General features: G+C 39.3%; 1 protein-coding gene across 1 annotated transcript; it reads left to right on the forward strand.

Annotated features, from left to right (window-relative positions):
• The first annotated feature begins 1274 nt into the window (after positions 1–1274).
• LOC109052511 (gap junction delta-2 protein-like) lies at positions 1275–6382 on the forward strand. The gene is made up of 2 exons (XM_042774498.1): positions 1275–1942; positions 3039–6382. Exons 1-2 carry the CDS (start codon positions 1872–1874, stop codon positions 3895–3897), a joined length of 930 nt encoding a protein of 309 aa, XP_042630432.1. The 5' UTR covers positions 1275–1871; the 3' UTR covers positions 3898–6382.
• The last annotated feature ends 16278 nt before the right edge of the window (positions 6383–22660 follow it).

Genomic DNA, 22660 nt, shown 5'->3' on the forward strand with positions numbered 1-22660 from the left:
ACACACAGGGCTGCCTCGCAGCATGTGGTGGAGGAAGCACATTTGACAGCCGCTGTGGTTGGACTGGGCCTCTAAATATTTCATTTGTGTGTTAGATCAAGGATGGAAAAAGGCCTGAATGCCTCGCTGTGCTTCTGCCATATGTGATGAACCCCACACTGCTTTTCTCATTTAACCCTCACACATACAGAACAACCCTCCTGACTGTATGTATATGGATTCATGTCCATTTTCTTTAAAAAAAATAAATGAAAATATTCTGAAGTTTGTTATTGCATCTGTATTATTTATCAGTGACTGTTTGAAAAAGACCAGTAAGCATTTCAGCTTGTTCATTGACTTCAATGATATATAAACTAAGCAAATCACTAATAATTAAGGGAATTCTGTTTTTCTTAGCTTGTAACATATTCAACCAGTTCATCACCATTTTTCATGCACAGTCAGTTGTTTTATTGAATATTAAAGGTAGATTCATGATGTGAGCAGGCTGTTCTCTCTCGTGATGAGCTGTTCATCTCTCCCTCTTCCTGATGTCAGAATGGGGCTGGTGTTGAAACGTGACATTTTTTTTTTTTTTTTTCATCTTAAAATGTAATCTCCAGTCTTTTACTGCTGGTCTGATTCAGCATGACAAAAGTGTGCGTTTTGGGCAGGACTATCCGTTTGTGTGGCTGGTGGGAGAGAGTATTTTGAAACAGTCATTATTTTTGCTGTGCCATTTGGTGTCACTTGTACTTGCAGACTTCACTTGAACCTGAGGTCAGTGCAACATGGTGTCTCCATCTTTCCTACTAAAATCACTCAAATAATGAATGAAACTGCAGAATTACATTTTGATAATAGGCTATTCAAAATATTGTCATTTCAATAATCTCTTATTAAACCTTTTTAACAGATGCGAAGACCAAGATTACAATATAAATTGTGTATTCAAATATTTTAGATTAGCCAAATGCCCTTAACTAAACCGTTAATCAAATTAGCATATTGTCTTAAAAGAAAGTGTCCCATAAAAGCAAGTGACAATTATTTTAAATATCTCAAGCACACTTGCGAAGACGTAAAATACTGTAGCATGAAAAATTGTGACACTGTGCGGTTGTCAAAGTGAGCAAATACTTTTTGACTTTTTGGGGCCACTGTAGTCCCTTTAAACAGTCAAACTGCAATATATATATATATATATATATATATATATATATATATATATATATATATATATATATATATAATGGTTTGGTGGAGATGCGCATGTCTACGGGGGTTCGATGGGCGGGGCCAAAAGTGTCTTTACTTAAACAGAGAATCAGCTGACACTTTCACCTCAATGTATCGCTGCTGCTTCGTGTGAACAGGGCGGAGCTGAAGGTCCTCACTGTACTCAAGGACATTTGCGCTCCAACATCTGTGTCGCCTTTCAAAATACACAGCAACAAGTATGAGACTCAAGTCCCCAAATAAAAAAAGGTGGAGGTCACCTCCGCTCTCCTCGCCATGACACGAGTTCACCATCACCGGACCGAATCTGGCTTCATTCCCAGGATATGAATATCACACACATGAAATCGCGTTTTGGCAGCTCGACATAAAGCCCCATATGACGCAGCAGGGCTCTCCACGGCACCGATGCCATATTAAAGCCCGCCGCCCTCCACCCACACCATCAATCTGATGTGGAGATCGAAGATAGGAGGGCTCGCATGACTCCACTCCAGACTGGAAGACGAGGAGAAGTGTGGCATCTTCCAGCATCAGCACTACCACAGCTGGCGCAGCTCATCCATGCGTTCACCCAATAACGGCGGACAGTAAGAGGAAATATTCACGCTTTTCCCTGGATTTGGAGCAGAGTCTGCGGATGAGCAGCGATGGGGGAATGGACAATACTAGAGAGGCTCTTGGAGGCTGCTGTCCAGCAGCACTCCACTATGATCGGAAGGTAAGAGCTAATGCTGCCGAAATTCAGCTCGTTTCAAGTTTTGGAGAAAATAATACGTTTTTATCATTACCAACGGGAGTAGTCGCCCGTTTCACCCTTTAAATTACAGTATAAAATGTGGATGACAAACAAACACGACATGCCAAAAAATATTTGCGTGGTATATATGAAAAATATTACGCAACTGAATGCAATCGTTGTGAATGCGACTGGTTTCAGCTTATTATGTATTTTTAATGTTTTTGCTTCATTTAAAGCCACGTTTGAACGCAGAGTGATGCCTCTTTGCCAGGTGTGCACAAAAAGGTTACCGCCTATTTCACCCATTCAAATAACGTAGAAAATAAAATGAAACACACACACACACACACATACACACACACACACACACACACACACATATATATATATATATATATATATATATATATATATACAAGACATGTACACAACACATTTGTAAAATATCACAATACTGAACGTCAGTGAAATGTGACTGAAATGCATCGTTCGTTGGTTGCGAACGCATCTGTATTTATTTAGCTCCCTTAATAACCCACTCTCATTAGTAAACCTGCCACTTACACAAAGCAAAAAATACATTCAAAAAAAACATAAATATACACACACACACACACACAAAAAAAAAAATATATATATGTAAATAAATATAAATACACACACACACACACACACACACACACACACATATATATATATATATATAATATACACATATATATATATATATAAATATATATAATAAAGCATTTAGTGGAGAATGCACCACATTTTCAGCACTAGGCATCATCCTACCCTTATTAGTGAACTTTTCTGATTTATTTTTGTTTGTTTTGTATTTTATTTAATTCTAATTAAATCCATGATGTCAAAATTGAAGAAATACAAAACAAAACGCTAAAAACCAAGCAAAAACTCAGTATCAAACGTGACATACCAAGTGCTATCTGCATAATCCATACGCTGCATTCAGTGATAGCGAAATGAAGCGCAGCCCGGTTTCAGCACCGGACAGCTCCCTGCAGCTCAAGCTCCTATATTGACACATTTATTTCTCGGTGTGCTTTTTCTTTAGGATCCTGCTCACTGTGGTGGTGATCTTCCGGATCCTAATCGTAGCTATAGTGGGAGAGACAGTGTATGATGATGAGCAGACCATGTTTGTCTGTAACGCCTTACAGCCGGGCTGCAACCAGGCGTGCTACGACAAAGCGTTCCCCATTTCTCACATCAGATATTGGGTTTTCCAGATCATAATGGTCTGTACGCCGAGTCTCTGCTTCATCACATACTCGGTCCATCAGTCGGCCAAGCAAAAGGAGCGACGTTACTCCACCGCCACCGTCCTGCTCACACTGGATAATAAGGAGCAGGATTCCCTGAAACGAGAGGAGGCCAAGAACCAAAAGATCAAGAACACCATCATGAACGGAGTACTGCAGAACACGGAGAACACCACCAAAGAAGCCGAGCCCGACTGTCTGGAGCCCAAAGAAATGGACAGCTCGGGCAAGAAACCGGCCAAGTCCAAAAGGCGGCGGCAGGAGGGCATTTCCAGGTTTTACATCATTCAGGTGGTGTTCAGAAACGCTCTGGAAATTGGCTTTCTGGTGGGCCAGTATTTCTTGTACGGATTCAACGTGCCCGCCGTGTACGAGTGTGATCGATACCCGTGCATCAAGGAGGTGGAGTGCTACGTGTCCAGACCCACGGAGAAAACCGTGTTTCTCGTCTTCATGTTTGCGGTCAGTGGCTTTTGCGTGGTCCTCAATCTGGCCGAGCTCAATCACTTGGGCTGGAGGAAGATCAAAACGGCCGTGAGGGGCGTGCGGGCCCGCAGGAAGTCCATCTACGAGATCCGAAACAAGGATTTGCCCCGGATGAGTATGCCCAATTTCGGCCGCACTCAGTCCAGTGACTCCGCCTACGTGTAACGGGTGCGTAACGAGAACCCGAAGCACGCGCGTCGCCGAGTTAGAGACCGTGGACGAGTCCAGTCGCCACGTAAGGTTCATGAATTGCAAGAACACGGGGTAGGACTTTTTTGTTACTGTTTTAAAGACTCCATTGGCAACTGTGGACGACAAACACGTTTGTAAAGCAGTTCACTGCTGTATGATGCAACTTTTTATGCAACGTTTGTACTCTGGGACGTACACAAAGAGCAAATGCTGATACCTGAATGCGTGTTGCATCTCTGTAAGCTGCGGTGACACTTGACATGACACTGTCATGTTGCATACAATGCATGCTATATGATTTATTGCAGTAAAGCGGCTCCACGACAACTGCTGTGCCATGAGCAACTAGCTGCTCTCTTGTACTTAAAGGGAGTAAATGCGTCTTGATGCTGACGTAATATCGCACGTCGGAAGACTCTCGACACACCATTCATGTATCAAACACTTTCGCTTCTGCTATGGTTTCTTTCTTTTTGGTTGCCTGTACCGTACCATTGACCTTAACGTAGGCTATGTGATGAGCTCCACTGCAAATCTGCCGTTTTGCGTGTGTGTGTGTGTGTGTGTGTGTGTGTGAGAGAGAGAGCAGGGGTGAATTTGCTGCAAACGCTTAAAGTCTGTGATGATTTCCTTAATGTCAATACCTAAGCGCCCTCTGTTTTCATTTGTGACGTGTTTTTTTCGCGCTTAAGTGTAATCAAGTGCCATACTTGTATATAAATATATGCATATATACATATAAAATATATTCTGAAGAATATAACCATATCCATAAAGCAGATTTATTGCTTGAATTATGCTTACTGCGTCCAGACTTGCTTTAGCTCTATTCGTTGTAAATCAAACTGAAAATGGCATAATGCATTCTTCCTTCTCTTTCAATTCGAAAAATGGCCAGATGGACATAGAGTGCTGGTCTTTTTCTACACAGGACAGCCATCTTTTCTTGTTAACAAATGACAAAACAATGTTTCAGCAATGTTTTGTGCTCTGGTGTTGGTTTTTCACCCAGCAGTTCCAGCAATATTTGTAAGCCCAATAGTTTGTTTTAGGATTCATGTACTATTAAAGCCCATGCCTGCTGTATCTTTTCCACTCTCAATGACAATGCAAGTGTGTTTAAACAGGCGTGTGCTTTCATTATAAACTGGTTTAAGGCCTTGTTCAGAAACAATTTCCGGTGTATTATTGTTTAACGTCTGATCATTAAGATGTCATTTTGTTTCTCCTCTTTGAATGGTTCTTTATGGTTATGCCACCATATATTTATGACAAGCAAATGCGTGCACAGAGAGGAGACATTCTCTGCATTTCTGAGCTTGAAGGGAAAGTATTGCATGTTTAAGAACTTATATTCAAGAGAATCTGGACAATTTCAGGGGATGAAATCTATGCGGCATTTGCTCGAGTATTGATATGTCACCCCACCCCCTGTATAGATTAAGAAATGACACGTCTTGAAGGTCACCGAGGATAAAAACTGTTTGTGACACACTGTCTTGGATCAAACCTGACAGGACGACCCTGGGGAGGACAGACATTTGGTGTCATGAGAAGGGACAAGCGGTGGGGACGGGAACAAAATGGCTTGGCTGTACGGTGCAATATTTTCTTTTCTCTCAATAATTCCTTTTCTTGGATAAGCATTCCAGGACTTATGAGATTTTTACACCTTTGTGGTCCTTACTGAGAAACGAAAGACCAGAGCCAAAAGACTGTACTGGACCTGACAGAGCAAAGCTTTAATAAAACATGAACTGGTATCTCTCTTGCCTTATATGTACTGCAGTCTCCCCTCCCTCCCTCCCTCCCTCCCTCCCTCCCTCCCTCTCCTCACCGTCTCTCATTCCCTCCCATGCATTTTCTGCAAGAGCTGACCTGGTATTTTCACAGCTTCACATAAATGACAAAATTATTGGGTTATGTATGAATGTATTCTGCATGCTCTGATGTGTCAAACATCAAGTGAGAGGTTAGGCGATGTGGTTGCATTCATGTTTGCTGCAAACTCACAGATGGAGAGACTCTTGAGATGCACTGTGCACGCTGAGATGTCTCCACTGCAGTTAAAACCAACAAAAAAAAATGTCTTGTTTGCAGGCCTGAGGTGACCAAACACGTTAGCATGGGATGTCATTACTGCAGGTACACAAATCAAGAGATCTGTAGGGTGTTTTTTTTTTCTTTTTAGGAGGCGATTCTCCCCGGAGCTTCATCATCTGAGAGTAAATGACGGTATGAGCGTGTAATGTCGCAGTAACTCAAATACGTTGTAATTTTATCCTGATCAATTTGCACACTGATAAAAAGGGCCTTGCATGAAGAGAACGCAGAAAACGCCGGGCTGTTCCTTTCTGAGCCTCCAGTCCTTGTGGTTTTGAGGATGGTACATGTGTAAACTGAATGAAATGAAGATGGATGGATGATATACTGTGAATTAAATCCACTTCTTTACAAAGATGGTGATACCAGTGATGGGCCTCATCTTTTGTTTTCTTGCCGCCCACACACACATACACACACACCCACACACATACTTGTGCCACTCCTCTGAGATTTCATTGAACCGCATTGTCCTGGAAGGGCTGCACAGAAACTCTGCAATGCTCAACTGCTCTCACCTGCACATCACTGAACATGGGCACTGGAAATCTCTTCAGTGGGTATGTTTTGTGTGTGTGTAGTAGTAGGGATATGGAAAAGTAGAACAAATGTCAACAGATGATCTTATTTAACAACTGTTAAACGGAGTGATGGGTCCATATATTATTAGTGTATATTAGTGTTTGACAAACTATTGTGTAATTCATTTGATGCTAAGAGGTTTCCAAAGTAAACACATAATAAGAGCTATAAATAAAGAGAAATATCTCATTTAAAATACACACCCATCTTATTATTGTTTAATTGTTAATTGAAGAAAAATATTTAGGAATGTATTTTAGATTATCACTGACAAATTCTGTCTGGAAGTCATGACTACTATTGTTGCTAGGATTTGACCATTTACCATGGGAGATTATTAATTAATTTTGCCTGTATAAAAACAGACAGAAATGATTGTATAACGTGAACATATAATCAAATATGACAGTCCTTTTGTTCACATTCCTTCCTAATTATTATTATTATTTCTCACTGTTAAAAATAATGGTTATTTATTGGCATTCACTAGTACCATGAAAAACCGTAAACATCCATGGAATCTGTCCATTCTGCAAAATGTTCTTTATAATGGAAGAAGTTTCCTTAGATGATCAAAATGCTATTTATTAAGAAAAACGGTTCTTTTAAGAAGTGATCACTGAAAGGTTCTTTGGAGAATCCTGGCATCACTGCAACCCCCCCCCCCCCCCCCAACCTTTATTTATAAGAGTGGTTATATGCAAAATGAAGAGGTTATGTAAAAATACCCCAAAACGACTGACACATAGTTTGCTAACACTATAATCCAAGAAAGTTAAAGGCCAACAAATATATGCAACATAAAGATGTTAGTTGATGTTTTATCCTTGTCGGAACATGTGGATCAGCTCTGGATCACAGCTTCATGGCTTAACCTGGACGCATCTGACTCTAGTGTGACGAAAGCAATTACTCTGAGAGCTTCAACTGACTCACGCACATGCACGCACACACACACACACACACACACACACACACACACACACACACACACACACACACACACACACAGGCACACACACACAGGCCTGCCCAGAAAGGTGATGCCTGTCAGTCTGTTCTAACAATAGCAATCGAAACATTTAAGTGAAAACTATATGGGTTATCTATTGACTGTAGCGGTATCTTCATCTGAGCAATTAAATCACATAATGCTTTAATGATTGTGATCAAACACAATGAATGGTAAAAGATGCACACTAATTCTATGATTAACATGTAATACTGAAAATCAAGCTGATAGTTTTCAATTAGATCCTGCTGAATTGACAAATCGATCATTTCCTTTGATGCCATCTAACCAGAGCAACCTCTCTCTCTCTCTTTCTCTCTCTCTGTCTCTCTCCCTGCTGTCAGGTGAGGCGAGCAGCCCTCTCAGCCAGACCATTGTTCCCTGTTACAATGTATACGATACGCACCATTTGCCAGCCAATAAAATTCACAGGATGACCAACCCTAATTACTAAAAAAAGCTGTTCTCTGTCTAACAAGATTAGAGGCAGCCAAACAGACTGAGCAAGTGAAAAAGAGAAAGTGGTAATGGCAAATGGAAGCGAAAATGAGGAAAGAGGTAAAGAAACAATAAGTGTAAGAATTTGTATTGTACAGAGAAAAGCAAGCTTGAAGAAAACCCTTGCATTTTTTTTGCTGCTGGACACAGGGCTCTTTTATGGTTCAGAACTGGATTCTGTCTGAAAAAATGGAAAGAATCTTCTATGTACTTACATTTAAATTAAACAATAGATACAATGTACTTATTTTCTATATACATGATTTTTTTTCATTGTACTAATATTTTGAAGTGACTTGTAATTACATCTGTAATTGATTTCTGTAGTTATCTATAATTACACTGTTGACCCTCCCTCTACAGTTTAACCAACTCTTAAACCTGTCCGTACCACCAAACATTTAATATAAGTATATAGTAGTTAAAGACACCTAATATAAAGTGGGACACACAATGTAACATGAATGTTTGTCCTTTTGAGTTTATTGATTTTATAAAGACATTAAAAGATAAGCTGTCAAAATTATAATCTTTAAAATACACTGTAAAATGCGGTATTCTGCAATTGTTATCTAAAAAAGCTATTTCTACTTGATTTAACCTATAAAAATGAGTTTTGATGGTATAAATTGATGCACAGAGGTTAAGTGATGTTAAATAATATTTTTGACTTGAAAAAAAAAAAAAACAGTGATTTTAGATGTCACTGTTTTTAGGTTACCTTTTTTCATTGTAACAGAGATGGAAACCAGGTTTTGAAACAAGTTTTGGAAGCTTGTGATAAATGATGATAAGTGTGAGTGACAGGTAAACACAGTATTATTATTATTAATTATTAATCACACAATATTCAGTGTTCAGTACCTAAATTATTACATGTGCACCACGGCTATTGCCAGCCATCCCATAGACACCACAGAAAGTGTTTTTCAAACCAAGGAATGTAACCTTTCATGGACTGTAAACCCAGCTGAATGATTATACCATTTGCACCCTGCTTATTAATGAGATGTTTAGGTCTGCTACACCTTCTCTTTATGATTGATCATCTATTTTGCACATACTTGCGCTCAAAGAATCTTTATCACATGGAAACACTAGAACAGGCCTTCTTCATCATAGGGCTCTGGCTGTAGTAATCACACAGTATGCCAGAAATACTTGTTTTTATAACAACTGTTCTGTATTTGCCTGGTCATAAGAGTCCTGAGGTCGTTCAGTGGTGATATAAACTTCTGTAAAACCTAACTTTTACAATATCATATTTATGAGTCAAATTCCTGTTGAAGAACTACACAATTAATCCTGGAGAGAGAGCCACCATCAGTGTGGGCAAGGAAATGGAAATAATGGTTTCTCACCACCATCAAACACTGGAAAAGATGTAATCAAGTGGGTCTTCCTACATTCTCCTGCTAATATTTTTATATAACTGAGTGTTACAAAACCAATTTACTGTAAGATTTATTTTATTTGAAACATAATCCAGTATGTCTATATTCTTCCTAATTATTCGATCCAATCTCATCATATGCAGTGCTAGTACACAAAAAAGGCAAGTAACATGCTGAATTAAACTTAAAATAGAATTGTATTGCATGCTCCAATAATAATAGGAGTTTTATTTACAGTGTTGAAAATCATTGTTAATGTATTTGAGTGTGTATTGAGGTCTTCATGACATCATAATGACCTAAAGGAGTATTTCTTCATGAGTTGATCTTGAGCTCTGTCACTGCTTCACAGAGGTCGTGGTGTTGCATGAGTTGCGTGAGTCTCAACTGGCTGCAAGCTGGTCTCTCTCAGAGCGAGCGCTGCAGTCACATGACGCTGAGGAACAGCTGCAGCGGGACGGGACGGGAGCGGGGATGTCCTCTGCAGCGCTGCAGGGGTGTGACTGCATGCATCACTCATGGTGTGAAAAATGTGGTTTCCGCAAATTGAAAATGCATAACAACTGATTTTACTATTAAAATTAATTTTGAATTCATTTAAATAGTATTATTACATATTACACATTAAATAGTATTTTTTAATCTTTAATACAACAGTGTTACATGTATTTTTTATAGTACTTGACAAAACATTCTGGTAGCACTTTACAATAAGGTTCCATTTGTTAACATTAGTTAACTACATTAGTTAAAATGAACTAATAATGAAAATTACTTCTACAGCATTTAATAATCTTTGTTGTTAAGTTCAATATTTAATAATACATTTCTAAAAAGTTTTTTTTTTTTTTTTTTTTTTAAATAACATTAACTTATAGATTAATAAATGATTTTAAACTCATATTGATCATTGTTAGTTAATGTTAGCCGATGCATTAATTAATGTTAACAAATGAGACTTTATAGCGAAATGTTACTCTTAAAAAAAAAGCTGCTTCAAAAGTTTCTTCACATCGATGCCATAGAAGAACCATTTTTTGGTTCCACAAAAAACCATTCATTCTCTTTCTTACCTTTTTATAATCTGAAGAACCTTCTTTCACCACAAAGAAGCTTTTGTGAAACAGAAAGGTTCTTCTGATGTTAAGGGTTCTGTATGGAACCATTTATACAAAAAGGTTCTTCAATGGCATCGTGAAGCACCTTTATTTTTAAGAGTGCATTATTTAATGGACCTAGTCTGACATGAACTGACAATGAACAGTTGCATTTTTATAAACTGTATTTAACATGAACAAATATAACTAAATACTGTAACACGTTTTGCACATTGTTGGTTTATATTAGTTAATGCACAATGCAAAATTAACTAAAGAGTCCTTAATGTAAAGTGTTACCAACAGTTTTTTTTTTTTTTTTTTTTTTTTTTGACAGTGTCAGTAACATTTAAAACAGTCATTGTCTGCTTGTAAGGCATAAATCATTTTAAGAGACGATGCTGGACTGAATTGTTTTCTCAGAGGAACGCTAATAGGTGTCCAGTTTGGCACAGCAGTTTATGGCACCTAATGCTCTTCCCTTCTCTGGTATTGGATTGTGTTTTACGGTGTGATTCATTTCCAATCAGGCCTCCCTCCTCCCCGGCGGTTCAGGCTAGAATTTATGCAGGCTGCATCCCAGCGGCGGCGCTATCAATCACCTGCAACCCTGCACAGCACAGCCACATTCAACAAGAGCTGAGCTCTACGCCAACGCCACGCTAACTCTCTGAAAGCCTGACGCCAGAATCACTGCTGTTTTTACATACATTCTTTTAAGCAAATCATTATTTCTAGCATGGATTTCCCTGAGGCTATGAATATTTCAGAGAAAATGATCACTCGCTTTTGTCATTTTTGCTGCATCCTTTTGAAAAATTATGATTATCTTGTTTTAAAATGTACAAATATAGTATACCTTATTTTGAAGTGGAATACATGAATATAAACAAAATATTTTGAGTTATTTTATATAACCACAATTGAAAACAACCACAGGAGCCATGTTTCCTTCCAGCAGCTCTTCTATAAAGCAGGGAAACTTAGACCCGTCTACACTTGTCCACATACAGTAACTCTACTCTTTTACATTATTAAATACATTTTATGACATTGGTAGAGCCAAGCATGAAACAGAATGTGAAGACACAAATAAAACAGTTATGACCTTAAATAAACAAAAGAAATAAAGAAGGGAATTAACATAACAAAAAGACATAAATGTATTTCAAATTAATATTTCATATACAGTACACAAATTATTTCTTTGAGATATAAATGTCCAGTCTGCCGAACATGTCAGGGCTTATTTTGCTACAATGATGGCTGAAATGTATAAATCCCATGCAATAATATAATGTTTGAGGACTTTTCATATACTTCATTAACTTTTCATTAATTAGTTGAAATAAAACTTTGTTCTCTGCAGGTTTCTTGAGCTTGACATATAAAAACATACTTCTGAACCAGTGTATTCATATTCTGCTCATCTAAAGGTTCTCTGGCTTCACTCTCTCCCTTTCCTGTCATAACCGTGAAGAATTATGCTTTTAGAGCCCTGATCACATCCCCATAACGCAGCATGTCAGTGTCTGCATTTCCTCGACTCATCCCTTCTGTGAAGCTGCTGAGTCATGTGCTCGTCTCATCGCTCACTGACACAAACTCCACAGCTCAGGCTGACAGTCCCAAAAAACACTGATTACTGAACCTACATCTAAGTTGCAGTATAGCCCCAGCTCACAGTCAGCACCGCTGCTATTTAGAGCACAACATTGTGCTGTTCCGCCTTTATACGGTTATACGCATATCTCTAGTGAACAGAGTACTTCATTTCCTGAAAGACATATTCTGAGGCAAACCCGACTGATGCACCAGCATTAAAACTTAAAAGCATATTTCAAAAATGCACTTCAGCCCTGTGAGAATCAATGATATTTGACGTCAAGCCCGGTATGATCCATCTTGATGAACTGAACGCAAGAGCAAATAAGATTTGACACAAACAAAGCTATTGTACTATATGTCCACAGAAAACTTGGTTATGGTGTCCATTTTAGTTTTTTAGTATACTGTCACAATGAAAAGAAATAGTGAAGCTAGACTTTTTCCAGAATAACACTTTGTGTTCCATGCAAGAAAGAAAGTAATGAAAAGCCTTGTAAATGTAATACAAAGTAAAAATCGACTGAATTTTGATTGTTAAGTGAACTGTTCCTTTTACATTAGAAATGGATCCAATTAGCAGCTACTGAGTGTCTTCCACACTTCAGAAATCTTTGTTCGCACCTCTGCGTCTCTGACAGCAGTACAAATACCGTAATGCCTCCTAAACCAGAAGTGTGAAGTTCTCTGATTTCACTAGATGATGGATATATCATGGATATTTATAATGAACATGTTGTACTGTTCTACTTCAGTGTGACACAAGATAGTAACACTTTAGTATAGGGATCAATTCTCACTATTAACTAGTTGTTTATTAGTACTTATAAAGCACATATTCTGCATGACCATATTCCACATCCCTAATCCTACCCAATACCTAAATTCAACAACTACCTTACTAACTATTAATAAGCAGCAAATCAGGAGTTTATTGAGGCAAAAGTTGTAGTTAATGGTTTGTTAATAGCAAGAATTGTACCTCAAAATAAAGTTTGACCCAGTGTTGATTCAATTCCCTTCAATAGCTGTGTCGATGCACAATATCTCAAAACAAACATTCAGCATCTGTATGAAGACTAAATGACTGCAGGACAAGGTACATGCCAAGGCTTAATACTTAGTGTTAGGAGTTTGTCCAAATCACTAACCCTATATATAAGCAATAATAATAATGATGCTCCACTCAGCATATGCTACTAACAAGAAAATAATTCATATTATCAGCCAGTGAATGTATTGATGTAATCAAATCACAGCTGTGTTTAGGCTCAGTATTTGCTGGAGCTAAATGAACTGCACACCGAGGCTCAGACAGACGTCATTTGGAGGATACACAGCAATGCAGAGATGTGAATTTCTGCCATGCACATGTGTTGGGTCTGCAGCACAGGCTTCTGTAGAAGAGCCTCAGATCTGCTCATCTGGGCCTCAGCAGGAGTCTGGCAGTGATCTCTGCTGCAGAAAAGAACTGAGGGGAGGAGAGAAACAAGACTAATCACAAGATCAAATGCAGGACAGGTGAGGAGATAAAAAGAGAGGACCAGGAAAAAAGGTGCAGATTTGAGATTAAAAGAACCACTACTATTATTAAACATAGATGATTCCTTAGATTGTGTGTCTTGTTGAAGAATGGGTTTGCTTTTCACCTGACAGATGATAAAAGAGTTCATTTACATTGAAGGAAGGACCCAAGCCATTTCTAGAGACTGAAATATAGAGAGCAAAAGTAGATATTTTGGGAAATGTCTCTGTTTTTTGTTCATACAATGAAAGTCATGGGCAGCAAAAATCTTCAAAATATTCAATTCAATTCAATTCAAGTTTATTTGTATAGCGCTTTTTACGATACAAATCATTGCAAAGCAACTTTACAGAAAATTAAGTTTCTACAATATTTAGTAGTAGCTTATCAGTGATGACTGTCAGTTTATGTGTATACGGCAGAAATGTTCCGAAAAATCAATAAAAGACGTAAACAAACAGACGATTAACACTATTAACAGCAATTATGCAATCAAACTTAGAGCAAAATGTGGTAGTTCTGTATGTTGTCTCTGGGTTAGCATCATCTGAGGTCCTCTGAGGGGTTGGCATCATCTCTTCTCAGGTGTTCTGGATCCAGACTGGAGCTTCCCGTGGCAAAACAGAGAAACAAATAGAGACATAATTAGTGTAGCTGCTGTTCCAGCCAAGTAAAATTAATTAGTTTAACCCAAGCTAAAGAATAATAATGCGCATTTGATCAGATATAACTGCAGTACAAGATTATGAGATGCATTATTTGAATGCTTGGCCAAAGAGGTGTGTTTTTAATCTAGATTTAAACAGAGGAAGTGTGTCTGAACCCCGAGCATTATCAGGAAGGCTATTCCAGAGTTTGGGAGCCAAATGCGAAAAAGCTCTACCTCCTTTAGTGGACTTTGCTATCCTAGGTACTATCAAAAGTGCGTGATGGGTTGTAGCGTGGTTTAGTTAGACCTTAGGGGAGCGTAAGGGCCTTATAAGTAAGTAATAATATTTGTAACTGATACGGAAATTAATAGGTAGCCAGTGCAGAGACTGTAAAATTGGGGTAATATGATCATATTTTCTTGATCTGGTAAGGACTCTAGCCGCTGCATTTTGGACTACCTGTAGCTTGTTTACTGAGGATGCAGGACAACCACCTAGAAGTGCATTACAATAGTCCAGTCTAGAGGTCATGAATGCATGAACTAGCTTTTCTGCATCAGGAACAGGTAACATGTTTCGTAGTTTGGCAATGTTTCTAAGATGGAAGAATGCTGTTTTTGTAACATGGGAAATATGATTTTCAAAAGACAAGTTACTGTCTAATATAACACCCAGATTTTTGACAGTAGAGGAAGTAACAGTACATCTGTCTAATTGCAAATTGTAATCTACGAGATTCTGTGTAATGTTTTCTGGTCCAATAAGTAATATCTCTGTCTTATCTGAATTTAATAGGAGAAAATTATTGGTCATCCAATCTTTTACATTTTTAACACACTCTGTTAGCTTAGATAATTTAGAAGTTTCACCTGGTCTTGTTGAGATATATAGTTGAGTATCATCAGCATAACAGTGGAAACTAATCCCGTATTTTCTAATGATATTACCAAGGGGCAACATGTATATTGAAAATAGCAGAGGACCTAGGACAGATCCTTGTGGCACTCCATATTTTACTGGTGATAAATGAGGTGACTCCCCATTTAGATAAACAAAGTGGTAGCGATCGGACAGGTAGGATCTAAACCATCTTAAAGCCTGCCCTTGAATACCTGTATAGTTTTGTAATCTATGTTTGAGTATGTCGTGATCTATGGTGTCGAACGCAGCACTAAGATCAAGTAAAACTAGCAATGAGATGCAGCCTTGATCTGAAGCAAGAAGCAAGTCATTTGTAATTTTAACAAGTGCAGTTTCTGTGCTATGATGGGGCCTGAAACCCGAGTGAAATTCTTCATAGAGATCATTTTTTTGCAGGTAGGAGCACAATTGAGCAGACACAACTTTTTTCTAAAATTTTTGACATAAAGGGAAGATTTGAAATGGGTCTGTAATTTGCCAGTTCACTAGGATCTAGTTGTGGTTTCTTAATAAGAGGCTTAATAACCGCCAGCTTGAATGGTTTTGGGACGTGACCTAAAGATAACGACGAGTTAATAATATTGAGAAGCGGTTTTTTTCTGCTACAGGTAACAACTCTTTCAGTAATTTAGTGGGTACAGGATCTAATAAACATGTTGTTGGTTTAGATGCAGTGATAAGTTTATTTAGCTCTTCCTGTCCTATAGTTGTAAAGCACTGCAGTTTATCTTTGGGTGCGGTGGATAAAACTAAAGTATTAGATGCTGTGGAATCTACATTTGTTATTGTATTTCTGATGTTATCTATTTTATCAGTGAAGAAATTCATAAAGTCTTCACTATTTAACTGTGAGGGAATATTTAGATCGGGTGGCGTCTGGTTATTTGTTAATCTAGCCACTGTGCTAAATAAAAACCTTCGATTGTTTTGGTTTTTTTATATGAGTTTGTGGATATGCTCGGCCCTGGCAGTTTTTAGAGCCTGTCTATAGCTGGACATACTGTTTTTTCCACGCAATTCTAAAAACTTCCAAGTTAGTTTTTCTCCATTTGCGCTCAAGACTACGAGTTTTTCTTTCTTGAGAGAGTGGGTATTACTGTTGTACCATGGGACAGTACGTTTTTCTCTAACCTTTTTCAATTTGATGGGGGCAACAGCTTCTAATGTATTAGAGAAGATAGTGCCCATGTTGCCAGTCATTTTGTCTAGTTCATGCGTATTTATGGGTACACAGAGCAGTTGAGATAAATCAGGCATGTTATTTGCGAATCTGTCTTTGGTGGCTGGAACAATAGTTCTGCCTGGACGATAACGCGAAGCTATATAGTTATTGTCATCAATACGCAAAATGAACGATACAAGGAAACGATTCCATGCGATATAATTAAATCTAGCGTATGATTAAAACGATGAGTGGGCCCGGTGACATTTTGCTTTACTACAAAACAGTTTAATAAGTTAGTAAACACAAGTCCTAATGCATCATTTTTATTATCAATATGAATGTTAAAATCTCCGAAAATTAGCACTTTATCAGCGGTAACCAACAGGTCTGAGAGGAAATCTGCAAATTCTTTTAGGAATTCTGTATATGGCCCTGGTGGTCTATACACAGTAGCCGGAGAAAGAGATACAATAGATTTCTTTTGCATATCTGACAGTGTAACATTAAGCATAAGTATTTCAAATGATTTAAATCTGTATCCTGTTTTCTGGGTAACATTGAGAATATCACTATATATTGTTGCAACACCTCCCCCACGACCAGTCTGACGGGGCTCATGTTTATAACAGTAGTTTGGTGGAGTAAACTCATTTAGACCAATATAGTCTTTTGGTTTTAGCCAGGTTTCAGTCAAGCAGAGTACATCAAAACTATTATCTGTGATCATTTCATTTACAATAACTGCTTTGGGTGTGAGTGATCTAATGTTTATGAGCCCAAACTTTAAAAAATGTTTTTGTTCATTTATTTTATGTTTTTCTGGTTTAATCACGATAAGATTTTTTCTAGATCCTACATTAAATTTATATTTTGACCTCACTATTCGGGGAACAGACACAGTCTTAATAGATTGGACAGCGCAAGTACTTCTAACATTTAAGCGGGTAGAACAAAAGCCATCATAGCAGTTATTTGAAAATTGGCTTACTAGTCAAATGGAGCGTAGAGTCCTGGAGATGTTGTCCGACAGGAGTTCTGCTCCGACTCTGCTGGGGTGCAGGCCATCAGCGCGAAAAAGCCTAGGTCGCTCCCAGAAAAGATTCCAATTATTAACAAAGAACAGTTTCTGTTCTTTACACCATGACAATAACCATTCATTTAGAGCAAAAAGTCTACTGAACCTTTCGTGTCCTCGTCGATACGTGGGCAGTGGTCCTGACACGATGATCGTCGCCGCGGGCGTCGTGCTGCGAACCGTCTCGATCAGGCTCCTGAAGTCCCTCTTCAGCGTCTACGTCTGCCGCTGCGTGGTGTCATTAACCCCGGCGTGAAGCACGACCGCTCTGGGGCTCTCGTCGGCCTTCAGGATCGCGGGTATCTGCGCAGAAACATCGAGAACACAAGCACCAGGGAGACAGTGAGTGTGCACTTTACCTTCGGCTAGCGTTCCGTCTCGTTCCGTCTCGCGGAGGGGAGAGAAGCAGTTCCGTGTGGAGATCTCGAAGACCGGAGGGGGAGAAGTTGTCGCCCGGGTCCTGGCTCGCATCTTCCGCTGCGGATGCACCCATATCAACTGTAACTGTAACCACTGCCACAACTGTAACATTATGGTATCATATCTCGCAGAGCAAAGCACCACATTTTCTTTTAAAATGTTAAAAATCTAGTTTTAATACATCACTTTGCAAGTGCTCTCTCTTGGGTTTTTAAATGTTGAATGTGCAGCTCAGTAAAATGCTGCTGTACCTGAAAACCGGTGTATCTCTCTTCTTAGTTCTTCTTCCTCTTCTTTGTTTTCCTCATCACTGGATTTCCTAGAACCAGGAGCTGCTCTGTTTGCCTGGGATCTGTATTTTAATGGTTTGACAAATCATGCTTCATTTATTCTATCCCAATTATTACTGAAGCTTTAGTGAGCAGACTGGATGATGGAGCTTTGTTTAAGCCGCAGCACTGCTCTCACACACATAATTCTCTCTCTGATTTACCTGCAGATTGGCCGCTCAAATCAAAAGAGTTTATGATGCCTGGCTCTTCCATTCATCATTAGGGCTATTGGGATTGCAAAAAAAAAAACATGTGGAGTGTGCTGCTCATACAGGCTAATTTAAAACCATACACTGCCTAATTTACCCCTTAAGGGATGCGCAATGCCGACCTCATACATCATCAGCCCGGAATGGCTTCCCTGTACAACTGTTGGCACAAGCTAGATTAAAGTGGCCTTTGTTCACCCCCCGGAGCCATGTGAGGAACTTTTTTATTATGGATGGATGCGCATTATTTCACTTCTTTTGGACTGATGAACTGCAACATCCGCTGACTGCCATTAAATAGCTTGGAAGATCATAGACAATTTTTAATATAACTCCAATTGGATTCTTCTGAAAGAAGAAAGTCATATACACATAGGATGCCTTGAGGATGAGTAATTTATGGGCTTATTTTCATTTTTGGGTGAACTAACCCTTTAATACCCTAAAATAAAAAAAATAAAAAAATAAATAAAAAAAAACGATATACACACTTATGGTGAAGTATTCAGCAAACAGGGAATATTCCCAGATGGTTCTCTCAAAGTCATGAACAAAGATCTTCCAGTAGTGTTAATAGAACATTAGTTCAGTGTCATATGGTCTTTAACAAATTTTAAGACATTTTCAAAGTAATCAGATTGCTGTTCCTTTCACACTAAACTGTTTTGGGTGTCATTGCTGTGCTGTGTGTTTGCACATTACATGATGGACATATGGTGCAAGACTGGAATATATCAAAGTGTGTCTCTGTGACCTTGTTTCATCAAAAGCGACAACAAGCATGTGTGAAATATCTCAAAATGCAGTACTGAAGAAAACAAAACGGGAGCATTTGTTCTTGTAATGCACACAGTCAGAAATTGCCTTGAGCACTGTGTGCATTGCACAGATTTAGGAAGAAACTTTTTGCTTTCTTCTTGAGCATAGAGACTGAGCTGATGGGTGTGCCCCTTTCTCTCACCCTCTCTCCTTACTGCATGCAAACCAAGCCAGTTGCACGCAATTTCATTCCAGATCTGGAATCTCATGCTGTGATTTATTTAGGTCTTGATGACACAGTTTTACTTGCTTCATCTGAGGAGTTATATGTTGAGCAATGTGAAGAAGAATGTCAAAGCACACATGGCCATGAAAGTCAAAAGTTCACTGCCAGTATAAATTTGGTAAATGTTATAATGTGTGCTATGGCCAAACTCAGTTTAGACTGGCAGGACTCACGGTGCGCACAATCTTCGTAGGCAGCTTCTGTTCTTTATAGAGCTCCATAATGAGTTATCAAAATCCTGAAATCAGCCCTTTTCTGCTCGCATTACAAACCCTGTGACTGGACAGTGTCCATCTCTGCTGACTAAATCTTGTAGAATAACAAGTTTAGTTGGTAAGGCTTATGTGGTGGCTGGTCAGGAAGGTGCAGCGCTGCACACAATGGCTGTGTTGCAGGTGTACCAGGCTGATCTGCTAAAAGACATGGATGAAGGCAAGGGATTGAAGCCTGAAGATGTGAAGGAGCTTTGTCGGGCCACAGACTTAGCGATTCAGTCTACTAAGCAGATTGCATGTTCAATGGGCTGTTCTATGGCAGGCTTGAGAGTGACGGAGAGGCATCTGTGGCTCAACATATGTTGTTTTATTAACAAAGTTCAGAAGTAGCAAGTTCAGATGATCTACTAATTCAGCACAGGTGGAGCTCATTCAGGTAATCTACTTAATTAGCATGACAAATATACGTATAAGTACCAACTCGTGCAAACTTACAAATGAGTGTAAACTCATGAAAAATTACAAGGGGAAGGCTTTCTTGTTCTTGCCAGCAGCCATATCAACCTGTAACCCAGACCTGATTGCTTACTAAAGTTAAGCAGGATTGAGCTTGGTCAGAATCTGGATGGGAGACCTCCTGGGAATAGGACTCCTTCTGCTGGAAGAGGTATTAGTGAGGCCAGCAGGGGGTGCTTACCCTGCAGTCGAAGTGGGTTTGAAAGCTCCAGTGTAGTGATGGGGACATTATACTTAAATATTCTAGGTGCTGTCCTTCAGATGAGAAATGGAACCATGGTCCACAATATGTGGTCAATAAAAAATCCCATGTCACTTCTCGTAAAAGAGTAAGGTGTAACCCCAGTGTCCGGGCCAAATTCCCTCATTGGCATTTATCATTCATGGCCTCCTAATAATCCCTCTACATATTTCCCCATACATATTACCTTGATGCCCTCAGAAGTCTGTTTCAATAAACCTGCTACAAGCAGGAAGCATCATTTCACATTGAGAAGCTTTACCCTCTTCTTAAGGACAAAGTATACTTCAGTTTTTACGCATATGCGAGGGTCCACGTACAGTGCAAGTGATGCAAATTTCATCACGCACGTGCTGTACACAATTTTTGTAACGGCACATACTTTGTGCATGCAGGTCGCACATGTGCATTGAGTTTGTTTTGCACTAATCAGTTGATCCACAAGGTGGCAAAACTGGCCTGGCCAACTGTTTCACAAAAATAAAAATGAAACTAAAGAGACCGAACTACATAAAAAAACATATGTTGACCACCTGCATTAGTTCACACTATCAAATGGAGTATACTTTGAAAGGCCGTGTATTTGACTGTTAGTGTATGAATAAAAAATTGAAGTATACTTTGGGCTTTAGGGTGTTAGGGCTACTATATAAACAATCCCTTGGTTCTAGAGTTTGGTCTCTTTCTTGATGATGAGACATTTCAAGGCACTGAAAGGAGCACTCTGGGTTCTTCGGACCTTGGAAAATGGATACACCATCCAGTTTTAGCTTTGTCTGGCACAGTTCAATGGTGTGCTCCTCACTGAGGCACTGTCTGGTAGGCGCCAAGCTATAGAAAGGGTTCTCCTTCTGCTTAGGGAGTCTGGCTTTTACAGCTGTTTTTTATTGATCCTGACAAAGGATGGAGGGTTGTGTCCAATCCTAGATCTGCAATGTCTGAATCACACCCTGCAGATGTGCAGATTCAAGATGCTGACAGACAAACATTTTTTGTCTTAAAGGGGTCATATGATGCTGCTAACCCCCCCCCCCCCCCCAAAAAAAAAACAGTATTTTGTGTATTTGGTGTAATGAAATGTGTTTATGTGGTTTAAGGTTAAAAAACACATTATTTTCCACATAGTGTACATTATTGTTTCTCCTCTATGCCCCTCCTTCTGAAACGCATCAATTTTTATTGATGAAAAGTGAGGTGTGCTGTGATTCTATCCAGTGCATTGTGATTGGCCGAATGCCCAAGCGTGTGATGGAGATTTTACACCTCTTAACATTATTGTGATGCCTTGTCCGGCCAGAGCGACGAGACATAAATATTACACCCATTATAAACGTGATATAAACATGATTTCTAGTCATGTCTTCTTTTGGAAGGCAAAAACAAAGTCGTTTCGCTTTCTCAACGAAACAGCGTCACACACCGCGGCCTTGAGTAAGCAGAGGCTGGAGGCCTAGAGTGAGCCGCGGTCTAGCAGAGGTGGGCGGCTTGAGGGGGATTCTACGAAGGTGCATACCTTGTGACGACCCCGGCCTGGACTCTGCTTCATCCACAGTGAAAGCCCATTCTGCGATCCACAGTGCAAAGTTGAAGTATTTCCTCAACGATCAGCATGGATCAGCCCCAGGCATGACGAAGCGGATATCATCCTCTTTTGGAAAGCCAAACAAAGTAGTTTCGGTTTCACAGTGAAACACACAGCATCTATACAACATGGATGTGGCGGCAATAACAATACTACAATGAGAATAAAAGGTACACCTTCTTTCTTTGCGTGAACATCTGTTCGACGTTATGCAAATCTTCCCACATACTGACGTAGAGATGTGGGGGCGTGTTAGAACGAGTCGTTTCAGGGGGGCATGGACGAGTCTCAACTTTTATAAAGAATATCTCTTTGGATTTGAGACTTTACTCTTTGCAACTTTACAGATCTTCTTTATTCGCCAAGAGCTTGTAACACTCCAAAGAGAGAGGAAAAATTGAAATCGCATCATATGACCCCTTTAAATCCGTCTTTGATAATGGTTTGTCACAATGGACCTAAAGGGCACTTATTTTCACACGCACAAGTTCCTCAAGTTGGCTTTTGGGGGTGAATTGTACCCATTTTAGGCTCTTCCATTCAGCCTAG

The sequence above is a fragment of the Cyprinus carpio genome, chromosome A17 (assembly GCF_018340385.1).
Source record: "Cyprinus carpio isolate SPL01 chromosome A17, ASM1834038v1, whole genome shotgun sequence".
NCBI classification, from domain to species: domain Eukaryota; kingdom Metazoa; phylum Chordata; class Actinopteri; order Cypriniformes; family Cyprinidae; genus Cyprinus; species Cyprinus carpio.